The sequence below is a fragment of the Mytilus californianus genome, unplaced genomic scaffold, assembly GCF_021869535.1.
Source record: "Mytilus californianus isolate M0D057914Y unplaced genomic scaffold, xbMytCali1.0.p SCAF_2, whole genome shotgun sequence".
Lineage (NCBI taxonomy): Eukaryota > Metazoa > Mollusca > Bivalvia > Mytilida > Mytilidae > Mytilus > Mytilus californianus.
The window spans coordinates 119,634,341-119,658,623 of NW_026262668.1; the positions used below are offsets into that span (position 1 = coordinate 119,634,341).

At 32.3% G+C, this 24,283-nt stretch overlaps 1 protein-coding gene across 1 annotated transcript in view; it reads right to left on the reverse strand.

Annotated features, from left to right (window-relative positions):
* Positions 1-7,628: 7,628 nt before the first annotated feature.
* Positions 7,629-24,283, reverse strand: part of LOC127728706 (uncharacterized protein DDB_G0287625-like) — a 77,233-nt gene continuing 60,578 nt past the window's right edge. Inside the window, exons 5-9 of the mRNA XM_052236342.1 lie at positions 18,359-18,475; positions 17,464-17,565; positions 15,595-15,711; positions 13,739-13,870; positions 7,629-8,056 (exon numbers count right to left, since the gene is read on the reverse strand). Of these exons, the coding sequence (XP_052092302.1) occupies positions 7,688-8,056; positions 13,739-13,870; positions 15,595-15,711; positions 17,464-17,565; positions 18,359-18,475 (837 nt within the window). The 3' untranslated portion in view covers positions 7,629-7,687. The remainder of the gene's footprint in view (positions 8,057-13,738; positions 13,871-15,594; positions 15,712-17,463; positions 17,566-18,358; positions 18,476-24,283) is intronic.

Here is a 24,283-nt window from a genome sequence, read left to right on the forward strand (position 1 = left end):
TATTGATGTAAGCTCCCTTTCAATTTTAATATAGTAAAGATTTTACGTTTTTGAGTTATGGGATTTTATTCATAAAAAAGGGGAGATTTTCCAGTTTTCAGACAATAACTCAAAAATGCTTCGAGGTTTTTTCATGAAACTTTAGTGACTGGTTTATATCTATAAAATAACATCGCTTTAGTTTTTTATAAATTTCTGATATGACATTTAGGAGTTATGGAACTTTATTCTTTGAAAAAGCCACGGGCATATCATGCTCTCATGGCGCAGCTCATTATTGGCTAGTATCTCAAACTATAAACTACATAAATAATAGACAGAGAGAAGCTTTAAATAGCAAAAATGATCAGCAAGATAAGATCTACAAATCAGTCAACATAGTAGAAATTGTCATTCATTTCTTTATAGTTGTTGCCTTTTAATATTGATTTTTACCAAGTTTTTCATTTTTTGTATACATGTTTTGGATAAAGAAAAAAAATGTTGCAAGCAAAAATTGTCAACATAACTGAAATTGTCAATCTACTAGTTATAGGAGATATCGCCCTTAAAGGACAAGTTTCCCCTTTTTAATTTATTTTACCAAAATTTATAGAAAATAGAAACTAAACATTAAGATGATCAGCAGAGCACATAAATTTTCAGCTACATATCAAAGTCATGTAAGAAAATGCATCTATATCAAACACACAACATGAAGCATTCAGTGTCGCAGCTACATGTATATATTTGAAAGAAAAAAATAATTTGTTACAAAAAGATTACTTTAGTTTTATACATCATTTGGGTACATGTATTGAATAATTCCTGTTTTGTCATAAATATTAGATATAAAAAATGATAATTATGTAAAAAAATAGTTTTTAAAAAAATTGCTGTAGAACGTGGATTCACTTTTGTTCTATATCTTTTTTTAGAAATCTCTAGAGATTACTTCAACAGATGTAACTACATTAAAGCTTCCAAGTATGGTTCCTATGCCAAAGCTACAGCTGCTGGTGGTATCTTCTGTACCATTTTCCTACTAGCTTGTATCATAGCTCAACTTCTGTGGTACCATCTCAAGTTCCAGTACTGATGCAAACTTTATCATGGTCAACATTGAAACTTTTACATAGATTTTATTGTATACATGGATACATACAAATGTACATCATTGACAATTGTTCTGAAATTGTTCAAAATTTTGTATAAAAATGTATAATGTTATGATTTTAAAAGGATTAATCTTTAAATTATAATAAAGTGATTTTTAAAGAACAAATATTTTAACTACTTGTGGAAAAGTATATTTTGATTCAATATTCCTTTTCTTAGAGAAATAGTTGAAGGAATAAAATAAAAATATTGGTTTTAAGTCAATAAATGCATAAATTTTGGAAAGTATTGCATTCACAAGGTTTTATATGAAACTATGTTAAAAGAAGAAGTACAATGTAGGTAGAAAAAAATTTATGTACCTACAACAAGTTTTCAATAAAGGTTGTCAATTATGATAAGAGATGATACAGTGGTACAACTCATTTCTATATTCTGGTAGAAAAAGTCTTGAACTAGTCTTGAAATTTATTTAAGGGTTGTTGGACTTTCATTAACATTCCTTTTGATGGTCTTCTTGTAAATATTCATTTTTTTGTATGTATATTTTTATATAAACAATATTAATTAAATGATGTTTATTACTGATAATCAAAGTTTTTTTTATATATAACATTTTCCATAATAGATAACCTGGAACATCATCGTTACATGTATAAGTTTAACATCTGTAATTCAAAGAAAGGTCAATGTTATTGTGTCTTTTCTTTGGGGTGCAAGTGTTGAAAATTAAATAAAACTTTCAAAAAAGTAAAGATATGCATGTAAAGTAAGTCTGCAATATCAAGAATTACAAAAGAATTAATGAGTGTATTTTTAATTCATCTTTTAAAAAGATGATAAAAAATAACTTGTTATTTGGCATTTTTATGTATTGCTCGTGGAATAGCAAGAGATGTGAGGAATCATCAACATGACATACAACATAAACACATCAGATATCAATTATACCTTACAGCTACAGTCACTCTCGAAGTAGTATTAAGATTGTTTTATTGTACTGCAGTTTCCTCAACACTTGTTATCAATTTTCTTTTTATCTTTGAAATTTTCACCATAATGGAAAATTTAAACATTTTATGATGTTTTGATTAAAATAATTACAATTCTAGAGTTTAAAATCTCACAACCAGTGTTATATATTGTTTTAACAATTAAATTTTTACATTTTCCTTGGGTAGAAGGAAAGTCATTTGTTTTTCATTTGTACATTTTCCTTTTATTTTATGCAATTTTTGAATTTACAGGTTAGTGCCATGTTATATGCATATCATATTTTATATCTTATTCATATCATTAAATACACTTGAAATGAAGTTTGTTTTTCTTCAGTACATTGTATTTAATCTTCATATATATTATCCAAGTTACATAGAATGTTTCTAATGTATTCCATACTTAGTCAAACATTGGAAGATTTGAATAAAGTGTTGGTTTTTTCATCACAATAGTCGCTGTCATGTAAAATTGGACACAGGTTTTTTATCAAAATTTTCAAACTATCAATTGTGTTCATTTGAGATGACGTTTTTCACTTAGTGGTAAATAAAACTTTTACAAAAAACCACTACTGTCCTAGCTAAGAAAAGACCAAAAGAGAAACAACTGTATACAAAACACAACATACAAAACTAAAGACTGACCAACACAAACCCCACAAAAAACTGGGGGGGATGTCAGGTGGTCTGGAAGGGTAAGCAGATCCTGCTCCACATGTGGCACCCATCGTGTTGCTTATATAAGTACAAACCCGGTGATAAGCCTAATTCAGTAGGTCACATTTGAGGAAAAGGATGACAGGATTCTGGTGATGATTGGAACATATCTGTCGTCATCTGTAAAACAATATTCTATAATCATTATGGTCAACTAACTTGTGATGGCGTCCGTAAAATTTTTTCGAAGGGGTAATTTCAACTTCGCCACTTGGATCTCTTGGATTAATAGCTTCCTTGTGAGCAGCAACCCTCTATCAAGGAAACACAAGCCCTGGAATATCGTATCAACTGGGAGATATATATATATATATTTGCAGGCGCTGCTGGAATGTTGCTACATAGAAATGTAAAGTTCACAAGCTGAAATCCTCTCTTTTGTCGTAAAGCTTTGTTCTCAACCTACTCGCATCGTCAATTTCTAGATGTAAGTCGAGATATGAGGTAAACTTAACTGTGTTGAATCCTTTATTTCAAGTTTGATGGGAGAGATGCGTTCAACAGTCACCAAACTTTTAATGGTAGCTTCTTTTCATTCTTCCTAAGAAACCCCAGTACGAAGTCAGACTATTATGAATAAAGGAACAAGTCGGCATGGAGAGGAGCACAGTTGATTTTCATGGGAATGCAATTGTTTGGTGAAAAAACATGTCTTTCAAACGTAACAAATATGTTGTCAATCAGGAAATCAAGCATCTTGATTATGTCAGTACCATAGAATTTTTTATTTAAATCAGAGTTATTTTTTGTGATATAAGATTTATCGCTCGCTAAGAAAAGATACTTGTTTCTACGTTGACCATTCTTTTTTATTTTAACAAAGCAGGACATACTCTTTCAATTTGTCTTATAGTTTGGCATGGCGAATACTCATGTAAATGGTTGAAAAGTCAAATGTTTTAAGACTATTGCAAGAGGAAATAGACCTGGATTGTATGTACTCTAACAGATCAGTTATTTTAAATGTTATGTGCAAAGAACTAAATATTCATAGAACTTCTTTGTGAAAAAAAAAAAAATTTTTACCTCTAAAAGCGGCATCACAATTGGCTTTTAGAGGTATGCTAAATTACGAAAAAAACGGGAATACTTATGTAAAGGGTCGAAAAGTCAAATGTTTTAATACTATTGCAAGAGGAAATAGACCTGGATTGTATGTACTCTAACAGATCTTTGGAATTTTTAAGTATCCGCATCTGATTCACGCCGCCCCTAGAGGAGGTAGCTTAACAATAACAATGAAGCTCGGCTTTGATTGCTGATAAAATTGATGATAACAATTTAGAAAGAAGTTTCGCGGAGCACTTGGAAGACCCCACAATAACGTTGTTTGAAAGGACACTTGTGTAATTTAGGTATCCAATACATTGAAGGAAGATCCAGTTTTTCATCTTTGGTTGAATTTTCAAAGAAACATACTAGACCTACGGCCATTCAGTATTACTTGTATGTGCCGTGGGGGTATATATGTTGAGTTTCCAAGTGGGCCAATATCCATAATTCACCTCAAATTGAGGAACTTCAAAAATGTTACGTAAAACAAATCTGTGCAGTGATAAACTAATATTGGACATGTTTCAGTTTTTAGAATGACCGAGCTTATAACCATCTGTGCTGATTTGAAGAGCAGAGAGTATCATAGAAGAAAGATGTAAAAATTATGGAGTTATTTTAGATGTAATATGCATAGAACTAAATATTCATTGAACTTCTTTGTGGAAAACAAAGGATTTTTTTACCTCTAGAAGCGGCATCACAATTGGCTTTTAGAGGTATGCTAAATTACGAAAAAAACGAGTCTCACATCATACCCCGAAAATTTAGCCACATTTGTGAAAATCTCCCAGCTTCGAAACGAACCATCATGCATATCCAAGTTTACGATATGGACCGAGGAATTGAGAGAAAAGCTAACCTAACCACCTACCTGAAATGAATTGCACATCTTGACAAAAGTGAATTGTCCGGATTAGTTCGATTGCATATAAATGGGGAGCTTATTTCAGTAATATGCTTAGAAAAAACATTCAAACTAAGGAATACTCATTCCTCATGCATAACTCTCTGATTCCATGTCTAGGTTTATCTATATCTTTGGTCCATTTTGGTTTTTATCAGTTATTCAACGTTTGTATTAGTGTTTGTATTTTCTGATATTCTGGCTTCGAGCATCACTGATAATACATTATTTGTAGAAATGCGCATATGGTGCAGTAAAATTGGTACCGTTTACAGTGTTATCACAGTATCATTCAGGTGGCAAAAGGCCATACTTGTATCAATGCCAAATAGATCGAATTGATGAAACCCTGTTAGAAAAAAAAATACAATTGTATCATCTTCTCTGAAAGTTCTTGCTCAATTCCTACTATTAAACAAGAATGATATAAGAAAGATTATTTAAAATGGTTATCATTTGTTTAGATAGAAAAACACATGACTGTCTGAGGCAATCTCTTATTGACTGCAAAATTATGAAAAAAAATCTCCTCTCTAGCTGTAAAAATGTTCACAAAACTTGACACAATTTACGATCGAAAGACTACAAATAACCCTTTTGTAACTTTGATCAGGTGGCAAACATGTCGGCAATAGTTACACATTTTTCCCATATAAACTTTATCGGAAATCTATGAAACGATAGAACTGAACTTCACATGCATATTGTTTAGTAGATCGTCTACAAAGTCCTGAATTGGGACTGATAGGATGAAAAATATGACCGTCTGCGGCATTGTTTCATTTTAACAGTCAAATAATCAACTAACTTTGCCTATGGAACAAAAAGGAAAAATATTAAGAAACTATAAGGGGCTTAGGGAATAACCAAAGCTGGAAAGATTTTGTATGAATGATTCTCTGCATTGAAATCGGTTTTGATGAGATAAAAATGGCTTTGGGCATCATTTGATTATTATTGAAAAGTTTTCCAAACATTTTGTTTCCTAAGCTACCAAATGTTTCGAAAAGTACTGAAAGGAAATTTGACAACTTTATAAACAATCATCATGTTTTAATGACAATTATTGTAACAATTGTCACAAGTATAATTACCATTCAAACTGCTTGGTGTTTTTGTGAACAAAACCTGCTAATTTATTCTCATATATTTTGTTTTGTCCGTCATCCCATTGTTTGAATGGTTAAAAAGTGTTCAACTTTCTTTTGTCAACGGAAGATAAAAAAAATGTTTCCAACAGTCTTTATAAAAAAGAGAAAAAATACCAAGAGGAATTGAGAGAAAAGCTAAGCTAACCACCTACCTGAAATGAATTGCACATCTTGACAAAAGTGAATTGTCCGGATTAGTTCGATTGCATATAAATGGGGAGCTTATTTCAGTAATATGCTTAGAAAAAACATTCAAACTAAGGAATACTCATTCCTCATGCATAACTCTCTGATTCCATGTCTAGGTTTATCTATATCTTTGGTCCATTTTGGTTTTTATCAGTTATTCAACGTTTGTATTAGTGTTTGTATTTTCTGATATTCTGGCTTCGAGCATCACTGATAATACATTATTTGTAGAAATGCACATATGGTGCAGTAAAATTGGTACCGTTTACAGTGTTATCACAGTATCATTCAGGTGGCAAAAGGCCATACTTGTATCAATGCCAAATAGATCGAATTGATGAAACCCTGTTAGAAAAGAAAATACAATTGTATCATCTTCTCTGAAAGTTCTTGCTCAATTCCTACTATTAAACAAGAATGATATAAGAAAGATTATTTAAAATGGTTATAATTTGTTTAGATAGAAAAACACATGACTGTCTGAGGCAATCTCTTATTGACTGCAAAATTATGAAAAAAAATCTCCTCTCTAGCTTTAAAAATGTTCACAAAACTTGACACAATTTACGATCGAAAGACTACAAATAACCCTTTTGTAACTTTGATCAGGTGGCAAACATGTCGGCAATAGTTACACATTTTTCCCATATAAACTTTATCGGAAATCTATGAAACGATAGAACTGAACTTCACATGCATATTGTTTAGTAGATCGTCTACAAAGTCCTGAATTGGGACTGATAGGATGAAAAATATGACCGTCTGCGGCATTGTTTCATTTTAACAGTCAAATAATCAACTAACTTTGCCTATGGAACAAAAAGGAAAAATATTAAGAAACTATAAGGGTCTTAGGGAATAACCAAAGCTGGAAAGATTTTGTATGAATGATTCTCTGCATTGAAATCGATTTTGATGAGATAAAAATGGCTTTGGGCATCATTTGATTATTATTGAAAAGTTTTCCAAACATTTTGTTTCCTAAGCTACCAAATGTTTCGAAAAGTACTGAAAGGAAATTTGACAACTTTATAAACAATCATCATGTTTTAATGACAATTATTGTAACAATTGTCACAAGTATAATTACCATTCAAACTGCTTGGTGTTTTTGTGAACAAAACCTGCTAATTTATTCTCATATATTTTGTTTTGTCCGTCATCCCATTGTTTGAATGGTTAAAAAGTGTTCAACTTTCTTTTGTCAACGGAAGATAAAAAAAATGTTTCCAACAGTCTTTATAAAAAAGAGAAAAAATACCAAGAGGTCAATCAAAACCATAAGTCGAGGAAAGAACATCTATGCAATGTCTGGCACATGTTGTTCACCAGAAATTAAGTTCAGAAGTAACTTCCGCTTAACAAGTTTTTAGCAGTTTAAATGCTATAAGGTTGTGTTTTTTTTTAAATTTTTGAAATGCTTTGAGATCTTTTTCAATATCATGATGGAAGATATATTCACATTTAAACATTTTTTAATAACAAAACATACATAATATGTATTCTTAAACAAATATATTCACAATTTAACATCAAAGGAATAAACATTTACGGTAAGCATGTGGAATAACGTATTATTTGTATACACTTGAATGATAACTTATCTTTCTTGCTTTCATTTGGTCAACTAAATGAACCGGTGAGCTATTGTGTTCATGCTGCAAGAACGATTGAGAAGTTGTTGATTGTGTAAAACCAGTATCTCTTTGAACTTGAGGAATCAATGAAGCTCTATTTCCTTCTTGCAGTGAATAATGAATTGGTGTCGTTGTCGGCACAGTAGGAGGAAATGGTCGAGTTGAATGACTGACCTTAACAGACTGAGGATTATTTACTAATCCAGCATGCATTGTGTATTGACCTGTCCTGTCTCTGTACACATGTTTGTTGTTCAAAGAGTAATTCATTGTCTCTCCCGATATTCGTCTACTTTCTTGGAAATTCTGTATGAAAAAAAATATTTGTCAACATAATATGCGTTTAAAATAAATCGTAAATGCAATTCGAAAACTTATAACTACTGATTAATCGTCGCAAACATCATGTACATATTACAATTACTAAAATGTTAACACAGAGATCTGACTCGCCTTTCTGATATTTTGATAGTATAATGCAAATGTTGGAATTAAAATAGCAATGCTTTAACATGTAAGTTATGCAAAATATTCAAAGTCAATAAACCATGACTGACGGTACAGGGCCAAAACAACATGGAAATGAGATGCGCCAATGCTTATACATATGTATAACAAATATCATTGACCTACCACAGACGGTTCTCCATAAACTGACCTAATCTTAAACTAATGCATGTAAACTGAGTGAAAGTTTCAAAGTCAATAGACCATATCTGAGATGGCGAGACCAAACAAGTTCCATTGAAAAGAGATGTGCCCATGCTAGTACAACTGCATACCAAATATCATTGACCTAGCGCTAGTGGTTCCCCATAAACTGACATAATCACACACTAATACACGGAAGGCACTGACTACAATTACCCCAAAAAAGTAACAATAAGAAATAATTATTGTTACTTTCGATACTAATTGCCGAAATGTATTTCTGGGCAGTGACACGATTTCATACGGAAATTAAAGGTTACAATAATATCGTTTTTAATTATTACCTGCAGCTATTGTTACCTTTACAATTTCACATAAATGTTGCAAATTATGTCTTTTGTATGTAGCATCGGGATACTTTGTACTGTCTTCGTGTCATTGCCCCGTTTACGTTGTGTTACATATATATGAATAAAAAACTATTTCATTGAACATAGCAATGATAATTTAAAGCACATTTATACATATTTAGAATTCTTTTAGCTATTTATTTTTGGTGGCACTTCCTGCACATCCAGTATGTAACCTTAGGTAGCATTTCGAGGCCAACACATTTCAGGTGGTACTACTCCAGGTACCTGTCTCAAACTATAAATCTATTAATTGCACGTCTATATCGCACTCTAAATAGTTCCACTCTGCTACATCCTTCTTCAGTGATAACTTGTTTTTACAAGAACTTCTATATAACTGCACAAAATGTGCATCTTGGATCCGTTGAATTTTATCGTTAAAATCTTGAATGGATATAACCGTTTCACCGAGCACAAATTGGACATCTTGCCCATTCGTATCTATACTTGAGAATAGTAAGTTTTTTCAATTGACCCCTATGACTAAAGTGAACGTCAAATTGGTCGATTTATCTGGAGGATTATTCATGTAATAGTATTGTTTAAATTGATTTAACAGATTGTTCGCAAATCAAACAATTTTTTATTTAGATCAGTGCCTTCCTGATTATATCAACAATAACTGCAGGTAACAATAAAACATGATATAATTGTTACCTGCAATTTCGGTATGAAATTGGGTCCCTGTCCGGAAATACATTTCGACAGTTAGTCTCGGAAGTAACAATAATTATATCTTATTGTTACTTTTTACGGGTAATCGTAGCATGTGGCTACATGTAAACTAAGCAAACGCATGAGTTAGGAGGCGGGACCAAATAATCTCATTGACCTATCGCTAGTGGTTCCCAATAAACTGATCTAATCACAAACAAATACATGGCAACTAAGCAAAAGTTTCAAAGTCAATCGACCATGACTGAGGAGGCGAGGGGAAATAATATTCATGGAAATGAGATGTGCCAATGCTAATAAGACTGCATACCAAATATCATTGACCTACCACTAGTGGTTCCAATAAACTGACCTAATCACTAACTAATACAATGTTGACGCCGCCGCCGACGCCGGAAACAGCATACTTATCTTTCGCTTTTTGACTCCATCAAGGCGAGGAAAAAACTGTGTACATTGCATTGAAATGTTTTACTTAGAACTTTTGAAAACATACCTAGAATTTGTTAAAAATTCAACTTAAAATTCAACATACATGGTAATTGAAGATCCAAGGTTAAAAATCAAACACACTTTGAGTTTTATTTGTCAATTTGGGGACTTTTGCGTTTATCAAGTCAATGTGCCGAACTGCTTATATCGTTTAGTTACATTTTAGCTCAAAAGACGCATGTGTCAACGAGGTGTATATATTCTAGTTTATGTTTTTTATAAAAAAAATTTATTTGCCTTTAAAATAAGTGGTTTAGCAATAAATTTGGAAATACAATTATGAAGGGAGCTCTTTAAATTTCTTAATTAAATTCGGTTTGGATGAGAGAGATTTCTTCGGTTACATAATGTTTCGGAAAGTACTGCATGGACATTTGGATGACTTTAAAGACATCCTCATGTTTCAATGACAAGAGATAAATATAATTACAGTGGTCACAGATAGCAGCCATTCAAACTGCTTGGCCTAAACTAAATCTCCTGCTACTTTATGTATAGTATACTGTGGATTCCTTTATATTTCGTGGATTCTTTTATTTTTCGTGGATACCTCTATTCATTCACATAGAAAATTGCAGTTTCGCGGATATTTGACTTCATGGTTTTGCCACAATCTGCATACACACCTGCAGTAAATTTATACTTTGTTGAACATACATATTCGTGGTTTATCTATAACCACAAAATCAACGAAAACTGGTATCCCACGAATAATAATGATGAATCCAGAGTGTTTGTTTATATGTTTGCATTGTGTCTGAATTTAATATTGAGGAAATCAATGAAGGTGTTTGTTAGTTGCGAGATATTTTTTGAGAATTTGTTGATTTTGTCGATATAACCCGATAGATGTGCCCCTCGGTGCATACATGTGCAGTGCTCGACATCTAGCAAAGAATTCTTCTACAACCGGCGATAAGGTCATCTTGAATTTGCAGTGAGGTGCATGATTTTGCTCCATATTTGAAGGCCTCTCTGTAACACTGTCATTAAAGAACAGAAAAAACAGTAATGTGCCCGCTTCTATTGTTTCTTGTGGGCAAAGTGATTTCATGTCAAAAAGGATAAACTATATCCGTTCCTTTCCAACTGAAAAGGACAATGCCTGTATAGTTTTAGATGAATTATGCCAGATGGTGAATCTGCAACTGAATTTGTAAATGATTATCTTCCTTCGAGAAACCGAGTGGTGTATTTGACAGATGAACCATTCAGGCTCTTAGGAGTGTGAGCTAAACCGTTTGGGTTGTTTTAACATTGAGTACAAATCAGAATGAACACTCTACTGCTGATATAATTGTTTTAATTCCATTAGATTTTAGTCTCCTTGACAAAAATAATGGCAAATGTGATATTAAAAATTACCTCTTACTAGATAACACAATATTTTTGTGTTAAATGACATGTAAATAAATTAAATTCTCGCACAGCGATCCCGTCTGACAGAACATATAACACACATTCGTCAGGATATATTTAGATCTAATTGTATGTGAATATAATCGTCTTACATTGTGGGTATTCTACTCATTAGATTTTAGCAAATATAGATATTGATATGTAAACATAAGTTATAAAATGAGTAACATGACAGTAAAAAAGAAATCACCTTTAAACAGAAGAAGCAGATAGGAATTGAAAGTCCTCAAATATTGCATTAAATAGGAGATATATACTGAACTTTTTTATATCGACCGTTCTTTTTATGACATAAAGTCGGACTAATTCCTTTAATTGGTGATTAAGTTTAGATTGTAGAATAATGGTATCAAAGGAAAAACAGTCAGATATGGTCACTTTGCACGAGGATACGATACTAAATTGCATGTACTTTATTTTTTTAATGTTTTTCAATCCACACCCGTTTCATACCAGGCCATACATACAAAAGAGATATACGTAAATATAGTAGATTCAACTTCTGGTTTCAATTATTGGTATACCTAAAGAAATTTCTTTTAATATTACTGATGCATGGTAAATTCACACTGAAATTTGTTTTGATAAAATAAATAAGTATTCTCTAACAATTTTTCACAAGCAAACATAGAAGGAATAACCATTTAAGGTAAGAATATAGAATAGCGTATCATTTGTAAACACTTGGATTATAACTTATCTTAATGACTTACATCTAGAAATTGACAATGATGGTCGGTTGAAAACAAACTATACGACAAAAGAGATGAAACTGGATCTTTCTTCAATGTATTGGATACCTAAATTACATAAGTGTCCTTAAAACAATGTTATATTGTGGGGTCTTCCAATTGCTCCACCAAACTTCTTTCTAAATTGTTAACATGATTTTATCAGCAATCAAAGCAGGGATTCATTGTAAATGTGAAGTTACCTCCTCTAGGGGCGACGTGAATCAGATGTGGAGACTTAAAAATTCCAAAGATCTGTTAGAGTACATACAATCCAGGTCTATTTCCTCTTGCAATAGTATTAAAACATTTGACTTTTCGACCCTTTACATAAGTATATCCCATGCCAAACTATAAGACAAATTGAAAGAGTATGTCCTGCTTTGATTAATAAAAAAGAATGGCCAACGTAGAAACAAGTATCCTTTCTTAGCGAGGGATAAATCTTACATCACAAAAAATAACTCTGATTTAAACAAAAAATTCTATGGTACTGACATAATCAAGATGCTTGATTTCTTGATTGACAACATATTTGTTACGTTTGAAAGACGTGTTTTTCAACAAACAATTGCGTTCCCGTGAAAACCAACCTCTCCATGCCGACTTGTTCCTTTGTTCATAATAGTCTGACTTCGTACTGGAGTTTCTTAGCAAGAATGAAAAGAAGCTACCATTAAAAGTTTGGTGACTATGTTGAACGCATCTTTCCAATCAAACTTGAATTAAGGATTCAACACAGTTAAGTTTACCTCATATCTCGAAATTGACAATGCGAGTAGGTTGAGAACAAAGCTTTACGACAAAAGAGAGAATTTCAGTTTCCCAATTGTGAACTTTCCATTTCTATGTAGCAACATTCCAGCAGCGCCTGCATACGGAGTATATATCTCCCAGTTGATACGATATTCCAGAGATTGTATTTCCTATCATGATTTCCTCGATAGAGGGTTGCTGCTCACATTGAAGCTATCAAACCGAGAGTGTTGAAGTTGAAATCGTCCCTTCGTAAATTTTACGGACGCCATTACGAGTTGGTTGACCGTAATGGAGTATCCGTTTCACAGATGACAACGGATATGTTCCAATTGTCTTAGCTACAATCCCGTCCCTTTTTCCCCGAATGTGGCCTAACAAATTATCAGCGAGTTTGTACTAACATGAGCAACAAGACGGGTGCCATATATAGAGCAGGATCTGCTTACCCTTCCGGAGCACGTGAAATCATCCCAGTTTTTGCTGGGTTCGAGTTGCACAATCTTTGATTTTCTATGTTGAGTTATGTGTACTGTCGTTTGTCATTTTGTCGTTTTCCTTTTTAGCCATAGCGTTGTCAGTTTATTTTCGACTTATGAGTTTGAATGTCCCTTTGGTATCCTTCGCCTCTCTTTTATCTTTCTAACTTTTTTTTTGGTCAAGTAAATGTACTTGTAAGCTCTTCTGTTCCAGATACAAACACGAAGGACATGTTTATGATTGTGTAAAACCAGTTGGTGTTTGAACATGAGTAATTAATGAAGCACTATAACTTTGCAATTAAGAATGAATTGTTTTCGTTGTTAACACATCTGTCTATAAGGAGGAAATGGTCGAGGTGAATGACTTACCTTGACAGACTGAGGATTATACGCGAATTCAGACTGCATTGTGTATGATTCTGGGCTATCTCTGTACACATGTTTATTGTTTAATGAGGAATTTATTGTCTCTCCAGATGTTCGTTTACTTTCTTGAAAATTCTGTAAAAAAATATTTGTGAAGATAATGTGTGTTTTCAATCATAAATGCAATTGGAAAACTTCTGATTAATCGTAGCTTACATAATGTCCATATACATTTATTGATAAACCAACTTCAATGGTTAAAACTTTGTCAACGGAAGTTAAAAATAATGTTTTCAACAGTATTTATAAAATGAAGAGGGAATACAAAGAGGTCAATCAAAACCATATGTCGAGAAAAGAACATCTATTGAATGTCTGACACATGTTTTTCACCAGAAAATAATGTCAGATGTAAATTCTGCGGAATATCAGACAACAAAACAATACACAAACATCTTATTACAAAATTATAATCCTGGTATCTATGATGAGTTTTATATTTGTTTCATTACACACCTCAAGTTCTGAATACTAAGTACATTACAAAGAGTCTTGAAATTTTGAAGTACAATGGCCATTATTCAACAATATTCGGTCAACCTGAACGAAATGCAATTAGATCTGTAATATTTTATCATACACTGATGTGCCGAAAATAAAATCAATATCTGAAGGTATAACGATAATCTGATAATAAGTCGCAAGAAGAGAAGATGACATTAAGTTGAATTAATTTCTTCAGTATGTCATTAAATCTAGATTGTAGAATACTTTTTAATGGTTAAAAAGTTCAAATATAGTCACCTTGCACGGGAAAATGGAATTAGATTTCATTTACCCGACATATTTTACTATCCATATCTCATTCACACCGCCAAACAATAATAAGATTCATAGTCATTCTGGATCCAGGTTTTGATCGCCGACAAAGAGATATCCGTTTTAAGCATATTCAACGAAATAACGTTGATCTTTGCTTTTTTGTAATGCTTTGGGACCTTTTTGATATTATCAATGCATGATATATTGATACTTAAACGTCTTTTTTAGGTAAACAAAATTAAGTAGTCTGAAACAAATATTTGATTCATATGATGAAGACGTAATCTTTCAATCGGTTTTATTGAAGTCTGGAGCAGGCATGTGCATAACTGCTAGTAGTCCTTGGTTAATTCATATTTATATTGTGATTTTGCTTAGTTTCTTCTGTTACCTATTCTAACATCGGCAACAGACTTCTTTTAAACTGATTTTTACAGTGTGTATTGCTGTGAGTTTGTTTATTCCATATTGGCTAGAGGTAAAGGGGAGGGTTGACATCTCACAAAGCATGTTTGTGCCTGTCTTAAGTCAGGAACCTGTAACCTTTGTTAGTCTTATGATTGTGGTTCATTTGTATGTTTCGGAGTTCAATGTGGTGTCAATTTCACTGAACTAATATACATTATTGTTTAGGGACCAGCTGAAGCCCGCCTGCTGGTGCGGGATTTTCTCGTTGCATAGAAGAACCTTAAGGCGTTTCTGCTCTTTGGAGGGGTTATTGTCTCTTAAGCACATTCCCAGTGTTTCCATTCTCTAATCTATTTACAAGTCAGCATAAAAGGAATATCCATTTAAGGTAATAATATAGAATAGCGTATTATTTGTAAACATCTGAATAATAACGTATCTTTCTACGGTTGATTTTATCAAGTAAATGAGCTCTTGTGTTCCTAATGCACTCGCGAAAATGAAGTTGTTGTTTGTGTAAAACCAGTATGTGTTTGAATCTGAGAAAATAATTAAGCACCTTTTCCTTGTAATGAATTATCAATTGTCGTCGTTGTTGGCACAGTGAATGGTGGAGGTGAATGACTAACCTTTACAGTCTGACGATTATTCACTAATCCAGAATGCATTGTGTTTGGACTCGCATTGGCTCTGTTTAATGAGGAATTCATCGACTCTCTCGATGTTCGTCTACTTTCTTGGAAATTCTATAAAAAAGAAAGTTTTCAATGGAATGTGTTTGTAAATTCGTAAAAGCAATTGAAAAACTTTTAACTTGTGATTGCTCGTAGCAAACATTATGCCCATACTTTAAAACCCGTGTATGTTTTGTTTTTGTATCAAAATGTTTAGGTTTGTTAAAACCCAACTTCAAACGTAATTGAAGATCCATGGTTTAAACTCACACACTTATAGTTAGCTTTTATTCTTTAGTTGGTGAACTTTTTGCGTTATAACCATTTAAATGTGCCTGACTGCTTCAATCATGTTGTTATACCATGGCCAAAAAGACGATGATGTACTGGTTAATGTCAGTCTGTCTGTACTTGCATACGTCGTTTATTTCGCAACAACTATCAATCAGAACTTCTTTATATTTAGGAAAGAGTTTATGCGTTTATGGAGATATTAAAACTTTGTTGTCAGTAATTTATTTATATTCTTTACTTAATTAAGTCTCCCAAAAGATACCAAAGCGTAATCAAACTCATAATCGAAAATAAACTGACAACCCAATGGCATAAAAAGAAAAAGACCAGAAGAGAAACAGCAATATACAAAACACAAGATAGAAAACTGAAAACTGAGCAACACAAACCCAACCAAAAACTGGAGGTGATCTCAGGTGCTCCGAAGAAAAAAAACAGATCCTGCTCCACATGTGGCTTCCGTCGTGTTGCTCATGTATGATACAGACACGATGATAAGTCTTTTTCGGTAGATCACAATCGAAAAGAAAGGAGGACGGGATTGTAGTTACGACTATAAGAAAATATCAGTCGTCATTTGTATGTCATAAAGTATCCCTTTGCAAAAGGAAATGTAAGATGAAATAGTTTTGCTTGAACACTAAGTTAACATTCTTTTTAATTCCACTTTTGTCAAACGTTCAATACAAAGTCTGAAAGTCGCAAAAACTTTATGAATAATCAGATAAATCACAATGTACATGTACAGCTAAATATTTACTCAAATAAGTTTACGAAAGGCATCGGAAATTGTTGACCTGCTAAAATGTGGCCTAAATTATCGCTTTGCAACACACATCTGGATTCAATTGTACTGGGATTATACAGGGTACAATATCAGCAATATCAACAAATTGAACGGAAAATTTTCCCCAAAAGGGTTATTATCAATTCAAAAGGAGAAGAAGACTATGATTCAAAATACATTTTATTTTTCAATATCTACAATTGTAACAATTCTAAAATTTCAGCTAGAATGGTGTTTCTGGTGAAATATTTATCTTAATCTTTTGCGAGTTTAACTGAATTCATTTTGGCGCAGAATTCATTTTTGATTTTGACCACAATGTTTTCCTACAAATGGATGATTTTTTTAAGTGCAGAAGAGTCATTTATATTCTGCTGTCTTTGTCAGGGATTATTCATATGCAGCTCTTACCTGGTCAGAACATTCATTCCCAAAATCTGCCCTTCCCCTCCACAAAACATAAATATAATGATTGTTCCCTTAGTATAAAGAAGTAAGAATAACGTATCACCATTTATATACACTTGAATAACAACTCGTTTTTCCGGATTCTATTTGGTCAAGAAATATAGTGGTATGCTCTTGTTTTCCTGATGTATGCCCGATGGTAATTTTGTTGTTTTTGTAAAACCAGTATGCGTTTGAATCTGAGAAAATAGTAAAGCATTTTTTCCTTGAAATAAATAATCAATTGTTTTCGTTGTTATCACAGTAGAAGGAAATGGTCGAGGTGAATAACTAACCTTATTCACTATTCCAGAATGCTTTGTGTTTGGACCCGCACTGGCGCTGTTTGATGAGGAATTCATTGACTCTCTGGACGTTCGTCTACTTCCTTGGAAATTCTGTAATAAAGATATTTGCTAATATGATGTGTTTTTAAAATCGTAAATGTTATGGAAAACCCTTTGCTTCTGGTTGCTCGTAGCATACATTATTTCCATATCTATAAAAAAAACCTTTGTATTTTGTATCAAAACCTTTATCGTAGAACGTATTAAAACATAGTAAAATTATTTCCATATTAAAAAAAAACAGTGTATTTTGTATCAACACTTTTATCTTAGAACTTATTAAAACATAGTAATCAATTTGTAAAAATCCAACGTTAATAGTTATTAAAGATCCATTGTATATAATTACAAACACTTTTATTTCACTTGCGTTTATCGGTAAACTTTTGCGACTATACCATTTCAATGTCCCGAACTGCGTCAATCATTTGATTATACCCTGGCTCAAAAGACTTTGGTGTACTGGTTAATGTCTGTAACGGCATCCGTCACGTGTTGAAAAGCAACTATAAATCAGAACTTCTTCACATTTAGGAAAGAGCTTTTTGCGTTCATAGAGATATTAAAGATTTATTTTCAGTAACCTATATGTATTCTATAGTTAAGTGAAAATCTCCTAGTTTTCGAAAAATCAGAGGGCGATTGAGAAAGCTTTGTTATTGTTCACTTTGAAGGCTAATATTTCATGGTCTACTGTTCCTGATGTATACACGATTGCGAAGTTGTTGATGGTGAAAAATCAGGATGTTTTTGAATCTAGTTGAAGCACTATTTCCTTGCAATGAATACTGTCATTCTTCATTGCTGCTACAGCAGGAGGAAATGATCGAGGTGAACGACTAACCTTAACAGACTGAGGATCATTCACTGATCCAGAATGCATTGTGTTTGGACCCGATCTGGCTCTGTTTAAAGAAGAAGTTATTGACTCTCTCGACGTTTGTCTAATTTCTTCTAAGTTCTGTAAAAAAAAATAGATCAATGAAATGTATTTTTAAAATCGTAAATGCAGTTGGAAAATTTCTAATCTCTGATTGCTTGTAGCATTCACTATTTTCATATTTCGAAAACTGTATTTCTATTAAAATGATCTTCCAAGAACGTATTAAAACACCCAATGAGTTGACTTAAATCCCAATTGCAATGGTTATCAAAGATCCACGGTTTAAATCTCAAACATATGTTTAGTTTTCTTGTGTTTACATGTGCCGAACTGCGTCAATCGTGTCATTATACTATAGATAAAAAGACGTAGGTGTACAGGCTAATGTCTATCCTGGCATCCGTCATGTCTTTATAAGCAAATATAAATCAGAACATCTTTATCAAGGAAAGAGTTTTACTATCAGTAATTAATTTGAATTCTTTACTTTATATCATATAAAGTTAGAATTTCTAGTTATCGAGAAATCAGATGGGCGCTTGACAAAGGATTTGATATTGTTCCCTTCGAAGACTAATATTTCATGGCCTACTTTTTTTCTAAATTTAATGAAGAAAATGTCTAGTAGAAATTGAAAGTTTGTAGCTGATGTCACCGACGATAATTTTTGTCAACAGAATGTACTGTCAAAGAGTAATGATATGACTGATCGAGGATTTGTTGCAACGGACAATAATGTAACAGAAGATTTTTTTTAGTATATCTCGGTAATTCTTAATTTTTACAGAAAATTTGAAGTTTGGTTACAGTTCTTTTTCATGTTATCATTCCTTATTGTTAAGTATTTCTCCGGAAAGGTAATGTGAGATGAGTAAATACAACTGTTTTTGCTTGCAAACGAAGAAAACAACTGGTTAAAGATCAGATAATCCACTGTGTACAGCTAAATATTTACTTAAATTAGTTTAAGACAAGCATTTGAAATTGTTGAAATGCCAAAATGTGATCTAAATTATCGTTTTGAAACGCACAGCTTACGGGTTCAATTGTATTGGGATTATACAGGGATTATACAGGGTAACATATCTCCAAAGTCAACAAATTGAATGGACATGTTCTCTCCAAAGGGTTATTATCATATCAAAAGTGTGCAGAAGACTATGATTCAAAATACATTTTTTACGTGATTTAGAAATGTACCAATTGTAAAATTTCAGCTAGGAGGTTTTTTCTGTTAACCTTAACTATTCAGTTTGGCGCAGTATTCATTTTTAAATGTTTTGAACCTCAGTAAGCACCTTTTCCTTGTAATGAATACTCAATTGTTTCGTTGTTTTTACAGGGAAATGGTTATGGTAAAAGACTAACCTTAACAGATATTCGCCAATATGATGCGTTTTTAAAATCGTAAATGTTATTGGAAAACTTTTTGCTTCTGATTGCTCGTAGCGTACATTACTGCGTTTTTAGTATCAAAATATTTATCTTACAACGTTTTGAAACATAGCAATGAATTTGTAAAAATCCAACTTTAATAGTTATTAAAGATCCATGGTGAATAATTTCAAAAACATTTAGGACACTTGCGTTTATTAGTAAACATTTGCGTTTTTACTATTTCAATGCGGCAAACTGCGTCAATCATTTTGTTATACCCTTGCACAAAAGACGTATGTTGTACTGGTTAATGTATGTCATGACATCCGTCATATGTTTATATTAAGCAACTATAAATCAGAACTCTTTTTTTATATTTAAGGAAGAGGTTTATGCGTTTATAGATATATTAAAAGATTTATTATCAGTAAATTATTTGGATTTCATACTTTATATCATCTAAAGTTCCGTGGGAATTTCTAGTTTTCGAGAAATCAAATGTGCGCTTGATAAAGCATTGCAATTGTTCAATTGGAAGACTTATAATGTCATGGTCTACTTTTCCCTTAATTTTAATGAAGAAATTGTATAGAAGAAAAAGAAAGCGAGTAGCTGATGTCATCAGCGATGTTGTTGTCAACAAAATGTACAGTGAATTGATGTAAAAGAACACCGATATGACTATACCAGGATTTGTTGCATCGTAGGATGATGTATCAAATGATCTATATTGTTTATCTCGATTATTCTTAATTCTAGGGAAAATTTGAAGATTAGTAGTTCTTTTTCATGTCATCATTTATTATTGTTTAAAGTATCAATCCGGAAAGGTAAATGTGAGATGAGTTAATACAACAGTTTTGCTTAAAAACGGAGTAAACAACATTTTAATGATAAGATCATCCACTATGTACAGCTAAATATTTACTTGATTTAGTTGAAGACAAGCATTTGAAATTGTTGACATGCCAAAATGTGGCATAAGGTATAGTTTTTAAATGTACAGCTTCCGGATTCAAATGTTTAGGGATTAAACAGAGTCACATATGTGCAATGTCCACAAAATGAATGGAGGGTTATTTTCAAATCATAAGGGTGGAGAAGACTATGATTCAACATGCATCTTTTTGCATGATCAAGAAATGTCACAATTCTAAAATTTCAGCTAGCAGGTTTTTTTCTGACGGAATATTATTTTTCCCTTTTGCGAGTTTAACTGAATTTATTTTGGCGCAGTATTCATTTTTGATTTTGAACACAATTTTTTTCCAGCTCATATTGAATTTCTTGTGGTGGAAGACACACTTATATCCTGCTGTCTTTTCCAAGATTATTCATATGCAGCTCTTACCTGGTCAGAACATTCATTCCCGAAATCTGCCTGCTCCCCTCCACTAACACATAAAATATAATGATTGTTCCCTTAGTATAAAATTATAGAATAGCGTATCATCATTTATATGCACTTGAATAAAAACTCATATTTCTGGTTTCTATTTGGTTAAGTAAATATAGTGGTTAGCTCTTGCGTTCCTGATGTATAAACGATGATGAGATTGTAGATTGTGTAAAACCAGTATGTGTTTGAATCTGAGAAAATAATTTATTAAGCACTTTTTCTTTGTAATGAATTATCAGTTAATTCGTTGTTGGCACAGTAGAAGAAAATGGTCCAGGTGAATGACTAACCTTAACAGACTGCGTCAATCATTTCGTTATACCCTGGCTAAAAAGACGTAGGTGTACTGGTTAATATCTTACCTCGCAATAAATCAAAACTTCTTTATATTTAGGAAAGTTTTTTATGCGTTTATACAGATATTAAAAAATTATTATCATTAAGTTATTTGTATTCTTTACTTTATATCATCTAGAATCACGTGGGAATTTTTAGTTTTCGAGAAATCAGATTGGCGCTTGATAAAGCATTTCAATTGTTCCCTTTAGAAATTATTAATTTCATGGTCTACTTTTCACCTAAGTTTTTTGAAGAAAATGTACATTAGAAATAGAAAGTGAGTAGCTGATTTGTTGCAACGTAAGCTTATGCATCAGATGATCTTTTTTCGTTTTTCTCGGTTTTTTCAAATTCTATGGAAAATTTGAAGTTTGGTAGTTCTTTTTCATGTGATCATTCAATATTGATTAAACTTAACTTTACAAGAATGATGTACGGAAGGTCCTTTTCAAGGATGTATAAAGTTACGATTGGAATCCTGCATGAAATAGCATTATATCTTAAAACAAAGGGTTCATAACCTAATTTTGAAAAAAGGTGTATGAAAGGTGCTCATCAAACTCCATTATTTATTTCGGTTTTGATGACAAAAACTACCATTGCAATTGTTGATAATGATTGAAAAGTTTTCCAAAAACATTTTTTTTTTCATTGGCCACAAAATATTTCAGAAAGTACTGCATGGACAATAAAACGACGCTTAAAACATCTTCATCAAGAGATAAACGTCGTTACAGATGGCCACAGATAGCTACCAATCAACCTGACAGGCCTTTGTGAACAAAACCTCCTAATTTATCTATCATATATTTCTTGAGGCTGTAGGGCAACTAATGACAGTGTTTGATGGTTGTGAAATATAATTTGTTGATGGTACCAAACAGAGTTGTGCTTCAATGCACAGATGTATATTGATCGATATCTAACATAGAATTCCGTTGAAACCGGTGATAAATCTATCTTGAACTTGCAGTGAGGCGCGAGTTTTTGCTCCATATTTGAGGAGCTTTTCTGTGACTTTGTGATTAAAGAAGAACAAAAACAATAGCTCTTTTTTGTCTTGTGTGCGAAACGATATTATGTCATGAAGTAGTAAACAATATCCGTCCACTTCTAATTGATATGGTGAATGTCTGCATCGTTTTCGATGATTTATGCCAAAAACTTAATCTGAAGTTTATAGTTTGTAAATAGTTATCTTATTTTGAGAAACCGACTGGTAAATTTGACAGAGGAACCATTCAGGCTTCTAGGAGTGTAAGCTTCAATCGTGTTTTTTTTTTTTTTTAAATTTAGTACATATTTCAGACTTCACATACTTTTGCATATTATCATTGTTTCAATTTCTCCAGATGTTAGACTGCTTAAAAAGAAAAAATAGTATACTAATGAGATGACACGGTACTTTTACTGAAAATATCATGTAAATGTTATGTTTATAGGCACCGATCATTTATGACAATAATTTGGACTAGTTCCTCCAATTGGTCATTAAGATTAGAATGTAGAATACTTGTATAAAGGGGAAAAATAGTTAAATATGGTAACTTTGCATGCGGAGACGGAATTAGATTGCATGTACTCAACATATCTTTTACTTGTTTTACTATTCATATCCGATTCACACCGCCTAGAAATAACAAATTTTACAGTAAATCTCGAGTCAGACTTTGATCGCCGACAAAACTAATATCCGTATTTAGCAGATTAAACGAAATAAAGTTGTGATTTCATATTTTGAAATAGTTTTCTTTTTTATTCAACAACATACTACACTACTGCTGTTAACAATTTACTTCACTAGTCCAGCATCTTGTGAAAGGTCCCCGTTTTTTTTTACCAGAAATCCAGGAGTACTCTCTGCTAAACACCATTATATTCGGTATTATAGATACAATAAATAAGCGTTGATTCTTGAAAAAGAAACCATGAGCCCGGAGGGCGAATGGTTTGTTTTTTCATGAATCAACGCTTATTCGTTGTATCTCTAACTTAAACTATTGTGCTGATATCTTTTCAAAATTAAAGCCTTTATTAATTAGGAGGTATTGTAAGTGAGTTTAGATAACCATGTTATCATGTTCAATGATGCATTAATAAATCCAAGTTCACACAATTAATTGGTTAGAGAAATACAAATATAACATAACACGTCTGTCTTTAAATTACCAGGCATCTGAATATCATCCGTAATTTACAAAGTCAGATATATTCGAACTTATTTTTAATATATATAAAGAGTATGCTATCGAAAATTCTATCAAGAAGCCTAATTCTAGACACATCACGATTTATTCGCATAGGGATTTTCGAATAAACATTTGTAAAGATATGTAGTAAAGCAGATGAAAGCATACTATATTTATAAAACAAAAAAATGGACAAATTGAATGTAATTATTTCCTTTTCAATTATGTGAAATAGCCAATACTAATCCAAAAGTAAACAGGAAACCCGCTATTATTACAAAAATATCCACAGTAACAAACAAAATAAGAAAAACGAAAAAAACTAAAGAATAGGGACAACAAAGAGAATACAGGGATTCGAACCTAAACCGACAAGTCTCTACCTTTAACTTGACTCTTTAACTCGTTGATATTAACCATGCTAACCGCGCGGCTACCAACTTATACTATACGATTGTCTATTATGTATACATAAGGGTACAAGCCATGTGTGTCCGTTGTAACGATGTGTATCACATTTTCATTTATATATATATAAACCAGACATATAAATTGCAACCCATTGGTAGCCGAGATGTTTCG